This window comes from Saccoglossus kowalevskii, chromosome 3, assembly GCF_978046115.1.
Source record: "Saccoglossus kowalevskii chromosome 3, keSacKowa6.1, whole genome shotgun sequence".
NCBI classification, from domain to species: domain Eukaryota; kingdom Metazoa; phylum Hemichordata; class Enteropneusta; family Harrimaniidae; genus Saccoglossus; species Saccoglossus kowalevskii.
In genome coordinates, this window is record NC_140643.1 from 31,380,668 (window position 1) to 31,394,996 (window position 14,329).

Consider the following 14,329-nt stretch of genomic DNA (forward strand, 5'->3'; position numbering starts at 1 on the left):
AATATTCAAATAAGTTGGGATCCATCTTTTGAAATATCAGCTAAACAGTTCACCACCATGATTATGGTGAATTGGCGAGTTATGAACGAAGACGAGCGGACGTCTCCGGCCATGAGCTGGCTGGTTCGAATTTATCCATTTTTACAGTGATGAATATTGCGTTAGAGTTACATTTTACATTTTTCTTGTGGTGTTTTTCGTCAATGTATTAAATATAAGTGCGTTGGGAAATAGCATAATTGTATTGCGTCTGTGAAAGAGGCTGGTGAGACTGCGTCACAGCGCGTTCTATTTATTACCAACGCGCGTGGTCGGCGCCTCTGATTGCGTTTATTTTGTTACGTCTCGCAACTGAACGTTCAAGCTGACTTTGTTTTGGCTGTAATGTATAAGAAGTTTAATTTGTTTTGAGAGCAGAGATCATCATGTAAACAGTTTCCAAAATATAAGGGTTAATATCAAAAGCAAACTGAGGCCAACGATTTTTCATTGATCTAGTTCATAATGCTGTGATCACCGTAGCATTGCCAGCTGCATTACGTTGAATTGATCATTCACCGCTGTTGTAATCATCGGTACACGACTTTTATATAAAACTAACACGTGTTATAGTAACGCAAATGACAATTTATGAAGGCAAATCTAAAGTTTTTAGTAAATCAAAAATTGACAAACAAAATAAATGGCAAATTGGTAATTGCATGATTAAAAATCTACTTAGGCTACCAGATTACCAACAACCTCTCAGACCATAACTAAAGAATTTGACAAATTATTTCCAGTAATAAAATCAGTCAAACAAAATTGTGGTAACATTTACAAGGTGGACTATGTTTCATTACTATGGAATAGTATGACCATCACTAGATGTACAAAACGTCATATGAACAGTAAAGAAATACATTCTAAAACCTCAAGGGAATACTGCGAACGCAGCTGTTTTTGGTGAACTTGGGTGATACACAATGTAATATAAATAACACACTCATCAACGAAAATATAAACACGAAACACACAGCATTTGAGATCACAAGTATACGCGCTCCATGTTACGTTATAACAAACTTGAACTGCAGCTAATGCGAACTTAAAGTGACGAGTTGGATATTTTTTACTTCACAAATAACGTGCAGAATATATTTCTACACACACATGAAATCTAACCAGAATGACTTTCACATTTACGATTGCCCTCGGCAACAATTTTGAACCACGGCAAAGCTAAGTGGTGGGAAAATATGAAATGTGAATCAAGTGAACTTAAGGCTAGATCCTACACACAGATGGAAAAACGAGTTGGAAAAATAACACTGTTGACCTTGCAGCATTTTGTCCTTCGTTGTGAATTATTTGCAGTACAGAAACTTATGCTAATAGGTGCGATATAAGATATCTTACTGAGCGGGGGAAAACAACCTTTATGCAGATTAATTTCCCCTAAGTTGCAAACATTCAGAATGACGAGGAAAATTTAGGGCCGTTACTATTTTGTTTTTCATCATTGCTGTTCAACGAGAACTCTTAGCGTACATTTTTTTTTTCCTTTTATAATTTTTTTTTTTATTCATATATTTTTATATTTCCCCAAAAAAGTACATTACTTCAAAATAATCTTACATGTCAAAAAGATAATTAACAACATAAAATGAAGCAATATTAGAAAAGAGAAGGGGGAAAGTGGAAAAAATGGTTGGGGGCGCTGTTGTTGTTATAAATGTATGTGGGAGGGGTTCATTTCTTTTCTTTTATAAAATGTTGAATGTCATTAATTTACAATGACTACATGGTAAGTCAACTTATAAAATTAACTTACAAATATCCTTCAATCACTTGCAGTACTTTGCTCCATTTCGTTTCAAACTTTTTTTCAGTTAAAACATATTTTCAATGTTAATTTGGTTTCTGATTTTACTTATAAAATAGGCTATTGTTGGGCTATAACCAGTAAACCTGCTACAATACAAGACATATTTACCAATTAGTAACAACAAATTTAAAAGGGATCTGTTTTCCAGTACTCCGAAGATAATACTTGAACATGGTCATTAGATTTCAAAAGATTTTTCCATTTTGTTGGGATTGTCGAAATAATACCTGTATATGTTATAAAATTCACCGCAATATTATATTTTCCAGTAAACTGATGGCAAGTAAGAAATTTACCGTTATTATCTAACAAATTACAGATGTATCTCACCCCACTGATGTGCCATTTACTATAATATACAGAGCTCCCATTTATCAAAATATATTAATTATTCCAAATTGTTTGCGTTATAATTTCCTGTACACAACTTGGTTCCTTCTGTTTATTTATCTCACTCCAATATCTTATAATATCCATGTAAAAGAGAGGTATGCTACCATTTATTTGGCCCCAATCATAATTGCACTGGAGTAAAAATTGCAAATCCCATAATTTCTAAAATAATAATGACTGAATACAGCTATAGTTGATTCTGTATCTATAATTTTAACAGCCCGGGAAAGTTTTATTGCTTTGTTCAAAATTTCAATATCCACCATACGAAGGCCTCCTTGATCATAGTTACCAATTAGGGTATTACGCTTTATATGATGTTGTTTACCCCTCCACAAGAAATTGAATAGCAAGGACCTAGCCTCATTAATAACAGTACTCGGGGTTGAAATCGCAGTCATAGAATACACCAGATGTGATGCACCAAATACCTTAACTAAAATAACCTTTCCTTTGAGAGGTAAATTACGTGATTTCCAGACTGACAGAATATTTGAAATTTTAGTTATCTTATCATCAAAATTTAATTTCTTATTACACCTTTTATTATGGCCCAGATAAATGCCTAAATATCTAATTGGCCCATCAGTGGGAGAAATATCATCTATTTCCCGTCATTGCCTTTTCATAGTACCTACTAATAAAAGCTGTGTTTTTTGCAAGTTAATTCTAAGTCCGGAATGAAAGTACTTTAACAAAATAAGAATGTGCTTAACTGACACCCGATCCCTCCAAAAGAGCGTGGTATCATCTGCATACCCTAAAATTCGAATTTCATTGTCATAAGGCAAATGTACTCCTTCAATATCATTACTGGCACGTATAGAAATGGCAAGGAGTTCGATAGCAATTACAAATAGTGCAGTCGATAAAGGACAGCCCTGTCTTATACCCCGTGATAGTCCAAACCAACCTGTGGAAAACCCATTGTTTACAACACAACTCTTAATATCATTATAAAATACATTTACCCAACGTATAAATGAATCACCAAAATTAAACAATTTCAATGCCTTATTTATAAAGTTCCATTCCAAAGTATCGTAAGCTTTAGAGAAGTCCACAAACATCACTGCCCCTGGGTGCGTATACTCCTCACAATAATCGATAACATCAGAAATAAGCCTTATATTATCCATAATTTTCCTCCCCAAAATAAAAGCTGATTGATCTTCGTGGATAATCTTAGGCAAAATATTCTCAAGACGTTTTGCAATGCACCTACTTGCTAGCTTATAATCACTATTTAATAAAGAAACTGGTCTCCAATTTCCTAGATGAAGTTGGTCTTTATCTGGCTTTGGCAATAAGGTAATGACTGCCTGTTTGACATCATGCCTTCCATATAACCATGATTGAGTGAAGCAACTAGTGTATCTCCAATATATTCCTAAAAAAAAAAAATAAAACTCGGGGGTAGACCATCGCTACCTGGATTCTTATTCTGAGGGACTTTTTTAAGCACAGCAAAAACTTCCTCCTTAGTAAGTGGGCCCTCGCACTGTAGTGCAATCTCATTTGATAAAATAGGAATATTTTCTTTTACGAAAAATAAATTTTCATTCTCACTAAATTCCAAATTGTTTTTTTATGATGTATAGAGCTCCTTATAATACCTATTAATTTCCTTTAAAATGTCTTTTTCACTCGTCAAATATTCATTCCCTTTTTTTATCTCAACAATGGTCTTTTTTGAATAATTATGTTTCTCTAAATTCAAAAAGAGTTGTGTACATTTCTCACCATTTTCAAACCATTGAACCTCTAATATTATTATCAATAATAGCATCTAATTCTTGTTTTTTAATTTCGTATTGGGCTAATACCATCTCATTTACATTTTCATCTATTTGTTCTTCCAAATTCTGTAGCTCAAGCATTAGTTCCTGTTCCTTATTTCGTCTCTCTTGTGCTTTCGTTTTTGAAAATTCAACTGTCGCCTCTCGAATGTTATATTTTAAAAACTCGAACAAAGCTTGATCATCCATATGTTTGTTTTCACCCACGACACTATAAATCTGTATATATTTTAATCATTTTATAATATGAATCATCGTTTAATAGATCACAATTCAATTTCCCAAAACCTGGTCCCCTAACCTGCCTTTTACCAATTCCATAAGTTATTAAAATTGCATCATGGTCTGATTTAGTACAAGGCATGATGTCCAACTTCCTAATATTTCTAAATACAGATGGCGATCTAGACGAGACGCAGCATTAGCTCTTCGCCAAGTAAACCTATACTATGCTGGGTTTAGTTTACGGTAAACATCAATAAGTGATAAGGAGTTAATAAATGTATACATGTCACGCTTGAAAGTATTCCTCAGCTCTGGCCTATCACCTCTTTTATTCATTACTGGTTCAAGAGGGATGTTTAGATCACCTCCAATTATTAAATTACAGTTTGGAAAGTTATAAACAATTAAACCTCTTACAATAGCTAAGAATTCAATATGGTCTTTTTCCTTATTGGGTACATATAGATTTGCTATGACTAAAACCAGATCATTAATTTCCACTTCAACAAAAATATACCTCCCATCATTATCCACCAGCTTGTTTCTAATAGTAACATTTAAATTCTTATTAAAAAATATTGCTACCCCACAACTATTTTGTTTGCCATGCGAATAAATTACACCCCACTCCCTCTTCCACACACTCTCCGAATTAAAACAACTATCAGTTTCTTGAACCAAAATAGTGTCACCCCTTTGCTGTCTAAAAAATCTAAAAACAACTTTTCGTTTACTATACGAATGTCTCATCCCCTAACATTCAAACTTAAAATTTTAAATGAAGTAATAATAACTTATACCAAAAAAAACCATAGAAAAAGGGAAAAAAAATATTATTGGCACTCAAATATTACTGACAAAATATGTAATAATGCAATAATGCTGCAGCTCTGTGAATCATAATTCACATCCCAATAACACACTCAGTGCCATATCAACGACCCCAACTAGAAGTATGATACCAGTTTAAAATTTTACACTTAATCAGATGATACATTCAACACGAGAAAGAAACTGTAAATTAATTACCACTGACTTAGTCATTAAGCAAAATATTATATTGCCAGTCTGGCACAACCCTAACAAAGTGAGCATAACAAATTTGCTAAATAAATCATATATAAATACATAATTAAATAAAACTCAACAGTGTGTTTTTTTCCTTACCTCATGTCGGATATATAGCTGTAACTAGTTTGTCTGGAGTCACTTACACTAAATAATACATCCAACATGGGAAAGAAACTGTATAGTAATTACCACTTATTTAGTCATAATTGAAAAAATAAATCATATATAAAGACATATATATTACTGTATCCTTTAACGCAATTCGTTGTTTTCGTATGATTTCTTTTTTCTTTAGACGACTGAAGAACTTCACCAATACTTGTCTTGGGTAGGGCCGGTTCTCTGTTTTGGCTACTTTACCAATATTTACCCGGTGGGCATTTTCCACTAAACCTGCTTGCATACCAAATGTATCCACTAGTATTTTCTCAATAACTTCAACACACTTCTCGTTGTCACCTTCCTGTATACTGTGGAATCGCAAGTTATATTCACGTGAATACCTTTCTTGATTCTCTTGTTTTTCACTTGATTCATGTAGCTGTTTTTCAAAACTTGATTTTCATTCTCCAGTTCAGTAACATAAGATCATTGACCCTCTTATTCACATTCTCAAACGACAACGCAAATTCTTGTTGATGCTCCTCAAAATTCTCCTTGTTCTTCGTTAAATCACTCTCAACTGCATCCACTCTGCTGTTAATAGTTATATTTTCTGATACTAACTTCTCCATATTTTGGTCAATGCGTGTTATTGTATTTATCATAAACTCCTTGAAGTCAGCTTCGCTGCCGTCACCTGCCATTGCTGTATTGTCTTTATGCATGAAGTGTGTAATTTTACCTCGAGTTTCCAATGGCGTCGCCTTCGAAGATACAGCTTGGCTTTCTACCATTTTTTTTCCTTTCTGCTCTCGTTCGACCATTTGCATCTTTGTAATAAATATCAATTCCACCTTCCTGTCATGCCATCAGCTATTCTAAGACAATATAGCAAATTTTACTAAACTTTCCACGGAGCCACGTGCATTGCACTTATCTGTTCATGGCAGCGCCCTCTTAGCATACATACATTTCTTCCATACTCTTCTGTATATACACATGTTATCTATAGTCCTCGCTGCACACGTTGTGGAAAATATCGATGAGATGAAGTGGTTGATAAACTTAGGGGACACTAATATTCAAATATTCCCGTAGTCAGTTTTTCTGTTCCTGACAGAAGCGTGGGTCATGGCCTGGCTGTTACCAATCAGTCAGTATGCTTTCTTTACTGACCGTACCTTATATGCTACATATTCCACAGAACTTTCTCCACACCAGGTGACACTTCAATAGACCAACTGAAAGACTCGTGTAATGCTGAGTGCGCATGCTCGGAAAACTATGACCCGGTGTGCGCATCAGACAATATTACTTATTACTCTCCTTGTTATGCTGGCTGTGTCGATCTTTCTGGGAACAAGGTATTTTTGTTTTTTACAAGATTTATTTTCATTTTTTTATTTTTTGAGATCGATAGTTCATTTGTTTGTTCGTTTGTTGTTGCGTAATAACATACAATCCTAAATTCCAGACATTTACAGAGTGTCGGTGCACACTTGAACAATGGACCGGGGGCAATTATACACCCAAAGTGGAAGGCGTGGCGTATAGTGGATTATGTGGAGAAACTTGCAAAAATAAACTGATCGTGTTTATGTCATTACATGCAATCTTTAGCTTCATAACATCTGGCACAATGACGGCTGAGTTGATGATAATACTGAGGTAAGTTATTGTAATATTATATTCAGATAATATCAGAATTAATAATCCATATGATCGGACAGGACACATTTCTTTTTCATGCTCATGTTTTTGAATATCTAAGAATTAATCTACATATGTTAATATGCTTACTTATTCACTACTTTCAGCATGTATTCATAAATGAGTCACAAGTTGATTCATGCAGATTATTTATGTAGTTTTATTACTCATACATGGTGGATCAATATATTAAACAGTTACGGATTTTCAGTTATTAACCAGTTTTAGATCTTGGTCAAGTGAAAATCTTACGAATTGAAATTCGTATTAATTATACCTACTTTCGGGCGTCTCAAAAGAGTTCAATAAAACTTGTGCACTGGGTTATTCAGCAGAATGACGTGATCAGCTTAACTTTAAAATGTGCACACTAATTACCTAATTTGCAAAGCTTAGACAAGATATAAGATGCCCCAATGTTTCTAAAAATATACCCAGCTACTAAATGCAATTGAAAAAAATGGAGATCCTTTCATCGCAATTTTTATCAGTTCCGTATATTTACTCTGTCAAGACAACTAGACAACAAATCTATTTCCTCCTTCTGTATTCTGATTAGAATAGCTTATTTTGAATTAAAAGAAAAGTGTCGCCGGTGTTGCCAAATTGTGTTAGACCAGATAACATTGCTACAACATATCAAGGGACACCTGATAAACTTTCTACACATGTGTATACTGGATTTGCAGGTTAGACTTTCGCAAAGAAATTTGTGTAGCGTATAAATTCTTCTTCATCAATGGGAAACACACAAATGGACTGTTATCCGACATTGGGTGTAATTCACTGATTATATATATTCTGCACAGTGTATCCAGTAGCCTTTGCAAAATCGTTTACCCATACTGTCACCTAATCTACACTTGAAAAGTTGTAGTAAAAATCCAAGCAACAATATCCAACTATTATCCAAACAATCAATGTCAAAAGACAATATTTACTCTTTCAAGATTTTTTTTACTTTAGACAAATCATTGATCCATCCTTGTTCTGGTAAAATGATAATGTTATTTATGTGTGTAAATCGGCATAACCGGCTGCTTCATTCAATATTCCATTTCAAATTCGCTTCCTTGTCTACGCAACTGATAATGTATTCAAGCCACCAGGCACGGACCAGAAAGAAACGAAAGAACTATGAGGGAGACTTAAGGTTGACATCAGTGATGATTACATCATATGTGTACATCATGTACATGTACATCGTGTGTCAATGAACGGGCGTACAGCACAAATAGGTTGTATAACGAAATCACAGCGGACAGACTTTTACAGGTAGCGCAGAATTGTCAATAGTCGTTAACAGTAAATAACTTGTTGACGAGGATGCTCTCCTTCTACGCTGCAACCATCGCCTTGATTGCTTTAACTGTTAGATCTAGTGGAATATTGTCATTAATATTATCGGCAATGTTGATATAAAATATATTGCCTGCTTCTATCTGACGTATCAACTAAAGTACACGGGTGTGAAGTATCAAAGGTTATAAAATAATGTCTGGAATTTGCGCTGTTATAAAGACTTCATAATGATAACGATCTAATAGTGATAACGATCTAATATTTGATGAATCAAATATTACTCTAACCATAAATATTTAATACAGCTATAAATACTTAATAGTACAATGTATTAGCTGTGAAATTCATGCATAGACAATTCACAAGGATGACAAGTAACTGATGTTACACTAAATACATCTGCGTCAATCTAGCGTTTCACGCATATACATGTACAGCAGTTGTCGGTGATGTTTTTTTTCGGTTTAATAATATTATAGCAATTGAATAGATGTCAATGTTAAATGTCGTATAACACTCAACTCTTTGAATTTCAACTCGTTGGATGCACATGTGAGAATTGCTGCCAACAATTGCTTCAATCCTTGTGCTTAATTATATCACAGCAGTTGTACATAGAAGGGCAATCACATATTCATAGACCATATTTGTTACTATAGTGACGACAATTCACTTTGATTATATGACAATGTATGAGCAATTCTCTCTGGGTTCTTGAAATCGATATTTGTGTGATTTTAACAGTGCGCACTTTGATCTATTCATTTATTTATCAGAGAGGTAACCGCTTTTTTACGCCAATGCATCTGCGAAACTCTAAGGCTTCACGCATATTTGAACTGTGCCATCTGCCATGGTCTTTCAACTGCACTTAAAATAACTTGTACATAGATAGGAATTACTTATTCATGGATCATAGTTTTTTACCATGTGTACGAACAATCGCTTTGATCATATGGCAACTTGTCAACAATTCTATTGCATTTTAATGGAACCAAACGAAACGGAATGGAACGTTATCTTACAATCTCGGAATCTCGCATTATTCGAGATCTCGTGTTCCGTGTATTATAGATTTAAGGTCAAAAATCCCACTTTATTCATCAGATCTTCTACATCCGACGTCCCTAAATGTCATTTGCCATGAAATTCAAAGTCTGATTCGTAAAATATGGCTCTTTACTTTGGCATGACCGAAAGAACGTTCCAAGTACGACCTGCTCAACGCATGGCCCATTGTGAAAATGTATTTGTATCACTAACTTTAACAGCTAAATTCTCAACGGACAAAGTTATAATAGTTACACTATGTTTTTATAGTGTGGTTTTTAGATTTGATCTTAATACATACTTTTTCCACAATATAGATGTGTGTCACCGGCAGACAAGTCATTTGTACTCGGGTTGAGATCATTGGTGACGGGCATGTTAGGTAAACTATTATAACTATCATCATATGTTTGCTTGGATGCACAAAGATAATCAATTTACCAATAAAAAAAATGTTGGATTATTGTGTCGCAATCTAGTAATAAAATACATGTCCATCCTTGAATCTAACACACTTATTACGAACTATTCATTTGCAATATAATGTATCTTTTTATTTCTGTTTATGAACAGGTTCGATACCGGCCCCAGTCATTATGGGAATACTCATAGACTCCGCGTGTATTTTATGGGGAACAACTGTGTGTTACGAGAAAGGAGCGTGTCTGTTATATGATCTACCAAACTATAGACTCAAATTTCAGGGTTTTATTCTATTGTTGAAAAGTCTTTCTCTCTTTTTCTTCACACTGGTATTAATATCTCTAGTTAGAAATCCCGACCCCGGCAACACAGTGAATTCAGATGTTTCAGGGACACAATCAGTCCAGCTTACACCAAATAAGGAAGATCACGTAGAAGTTCAGTTGATTACTTCTCTTTAGTCCTTTGATATTGTGAATATTGTTCTAACCAGGACTGCAATATATTTTTATGATGCAATAAACGTTATTATTATTGTACAATATTTTGTTCTCAATTATATTGAATTTGAATACTTAGCGGAACAGCTGACAAATTATTTACATTTTGATACATTAATAATATTACAATTTAGGAATTCACCACCTTGATCTTGACATAAGGGGTCAACTAGAAGTAACCGACAGAGGTCATGTGTTGCAAAACTGTTGATATACTAGTATATCAGTATACCCATTTTTATCAATTATTTATCTTTATAGCAGAGATGGACTTTTTGTAATATCTTAATATTCAATATTTTTGTTTCTCTTATTGAAACTAGTGCCATTGATCACAACAGGTAATAATCCATAACCATCCACAAGTTCCACACGGCATGTTATGAAAAGTACGTTATTCAATTTGCATCAGAAGGAAACTGAAGAATATGTGATTTGGCAGCATAACAAAAGCAAGCAACTCTTGAGAGTGTTTGAGAGCATTGACAGCATATCAAAATGGTCTATTAGCCGAATGTATTGTTGGCGTGGATTCGCATATCTGTGCTGCAGCTCTTCAGACAGGAGATTCTAAACTACCCCGTAAGATTGGCGCTGGTGATATGATTGTCATTGAAGACAAGTAGAACAAAAAATTTTCGTCTCACATTACCGCCGGCGCCTCCTTCGATACCATCATCTAATGAAATGACCTAATTAAAGCTTTGATACATTTTTAGTAATCACTGTCTTATTGCTAATGACTTAGTAGCTTGAGTATAATGTTATATCCTTGACGACACTTGTTATATCTTGTATCAAAACTATCACCAGACACACAGTGTAGTGTCATAATAGACACAATAGGAGAACAGTATCCAAGGTTTCAACATCACCATTGTTTTTTTAATTTAAGGAAAGAAAAACTATAAGCTAAGCACAACTCAGTTTCAAAATTACATACCGGTGACAAAATGCTCAGAGCACGGTTGATTTCGATGGGTTCCAATGTGATCGTTGTGTCTTTTGGATAAAGACGACGATTGGGGAAGTTTTTTTTAAATTAATTATGCTACTTGAATACATAATATATATGTTCATCTCTAAATATTAAGATGAACTGATCGTTAAATGGTTTGCTGCCAACATTTTGGATCACAGTTCAATCCAATGTTAACAGGTCTGTGTGATGTGTTTTATGTTGATAATATTCCATTAGATAATATTCCATCCTCATAAACATGCACATAAATGTTGCGTAAGTTCGCAACCGCAGAATGAGATCTGAAAAACTCATGAAGTAATGAGTAATGAAGTAATCGGATGCCCCCGCCTACGAATACGCCTGTCATTGACGTGACTGTAACATACACGCATACGTGCTGTAAATACGACAATGAGGTCAAGCATGCACACTGCTTACGAAACATGCTAATGAAGTTATGACGTAGGCATATATCATGAATATTATTTGAACTGTTAATCTAAAGCACCGCAAGCTCTTATTTTGCAGCCTGTCTATTATTCTAATTAGAAGACTTTGCATACTATGCTATCATACAAAACAGATCACTAGATTTAACAAGTTTGATTTTATACTAGTAGAATATTAGTGTCAGTCAACAGAGACTTCGAAATGTTATAGCGCCATCCTCGGTAGCCGTCTTAGCCGATTCATTATAACCTTTAAACAAATATGAATAACATTTGAGATACACTGGCACTGGTTATTTTTTGTTCTATTTGCTGCATTTAGGGGTCGGCATTTTCGGTGCTAACTCTGCGCCAAAGAATAGCGCCCATTTGCATAAAATAACGCTGACTGAACCATTCATTGCACAGAAATTTAAATATGATATATAGCAAATAATATTTGTAATAATATATTCAAAATAGCTAAACATAGCAAAATGGCCCTTCTTCAGTAACATATGAAAATGTTGAAGCAAAACTCAAGAACATGGGGGCACGCATAAGTACAAGATGGAACCACTAAAGGTTTCCACAATGGAACAGTTATACCACAGGGAGTTGGACAAACTTATGTATTTTAATAAATTATTAAATAATAAATTGTTATATAACTTTTCTTTTACCTCTCCCCTTCCTGGTATCGATTTCAAGTAATCACTGATCCTTGTTTATACCACTCTTTCCTTTATCACAACTTTGTTACGCGCTAATTTTAACGCGCGATGTAGACACGCCCTATTATAGTAAAACAGGGCGTGTCTACATCGCGCGTTAAAATTTGCATATAACATTATAACATTATAACGCGCGATGTAGACACGCCCTATTATAGTAAAACAGGGCGTGTCTACATCGCCCGTTAAAATTTGCATATAACATTATATGCAAATATATACTCACGCTAGGTGGCAAACGAATGAACAACGCCATTATTTTAGCTTATGGTGTTAACAACTGATTTTCGTTGCTGTTGTTATTAAATATTAATGTGTTAATCTCTGTTTATGACTTACGGGCAACGTAGCTACAGCAAATCGTGAGCTAGTGCTGACCAGTGAGCGTCATTTTTCGACATTCTCATTCTGGTTGGCAACAATGTAAACAAGTGACGTCACGGTGTGACGGCCTGCAGTCCCTAGGCGCAACATGGTTTCCTCCTCGACGCACCTGATTTCATTCAAATCGATCTACTTTTCGGTGCCCAATATCCAAAATTTATTATCCATGAAAGGCAAAAAACAACATTTCTGGTAATCAAACTGAATTTATTAATAACAACAACATCTGTACGGAGATTTAATATGGGATTAAAATATGTAATAAAAAGACAATTATTACATTTTGGTCAATTACATAAAACGAAACCAGGTGTCCCAAGAACACCTTCTTCCCAATATGAACTAATAGCTTCCTCAAATTAGTGACAAACCTCCCTGTTCTTTAAATTGTAAAATTGTATTTATAATTCTAATTTTCAATGGATGACTAATTAACTAAATCAACTAATTGCTATTATAATGCTATTATAATTATTGTTATAAGTTTACTACTGTAACCGAATTTCAGAATTCAATAATTTCCAGGATTAGCATCAGATAACTATATAAATTGGGGAGCGAATTCCAATAATTGTGCAAATTTACAACGTTATTGGATCCCGTTTGATCTGTTGGCCAAATCTACTGTGGGAATACAACTAAATCACTCATTAAGCAGGCTGACATTAATTCAAATATCTATAAATTTGCTGACTGACTCCATTATGTAACCTCGTATGAATAAGGAAATTGTATTCAATGAGTTTCATCAATGCAAATATATGTGACTGTACTGTGGTTATCGCTTCTACCAGTCGCAAATTTGTCTGCATAGCTTGTCAAGAATGTCTTGTATGGAAAGCTTATTAATTTGACATTGGTATTGGTATTGGGGGAAAGACTCATATATGTAGTCGGTTGAACATTAAAAGAAAAATATTATATATATATTATATATATATTCTTGGCACACGCTAACAACTCACATTTCCTTCTGCATTCACAAGGGTATTCACAAATGACCAATGCGCCCTCATCGTCGTCGACTGTACTTCATTATTTCATATTTGTTTTGAAACACCCGATGCAAAAATAGAATTTTGTTTTTGTTTTAAAAATTCTCATAATGTATTTTTGTAATGGTATCGACACATTTCTCAATTGATGGTGACTTCAACAATAAGCAGCACGCATGTGTTGCATATACAAAGGTAAATGTCATTGTGGTCGGGGTTTCTACCGAATTTGGGGAACTCAGCAACGTTGATTAGCTTCATAAGTTGATAGGTTAGAGGTACGTACGGGAATCGGTACCGGCGGTAAGCGTATACACATTGTAGAGATACGAATATTCCAGTATGCAACGCTTAATAGGTTTATTCTTAATATACAGTAGAT

General features: G+C 34.4%; 1 protein-coding gene across 1 annotated transcript; it reads left to right on the plus strand.

Moving 5' to 3' along the window:
- The first annotated feature begins 7,096 nt into the window (after positions 1–7,096).
- Positions 7,097–10,403, plus strand: LOC146747742 (solute carrier organic anion transporter family member 1C1-like). The gene is made up of 3 exons (XM_085497449.1): positions 7,097–7,125; positions 9,837–9,901; positions 10,093–10,403. The coding sequence occupies exons 1-3, from the start codon at positions 7,097–7,099 to the stop codon at positions 10,401–10,403; spliced, it is 405 nt and encodes a 134-aa protein (XP_085353575.1).
- Positions 10,404–14,329: the final 3,926 nt, after the last annotated feature.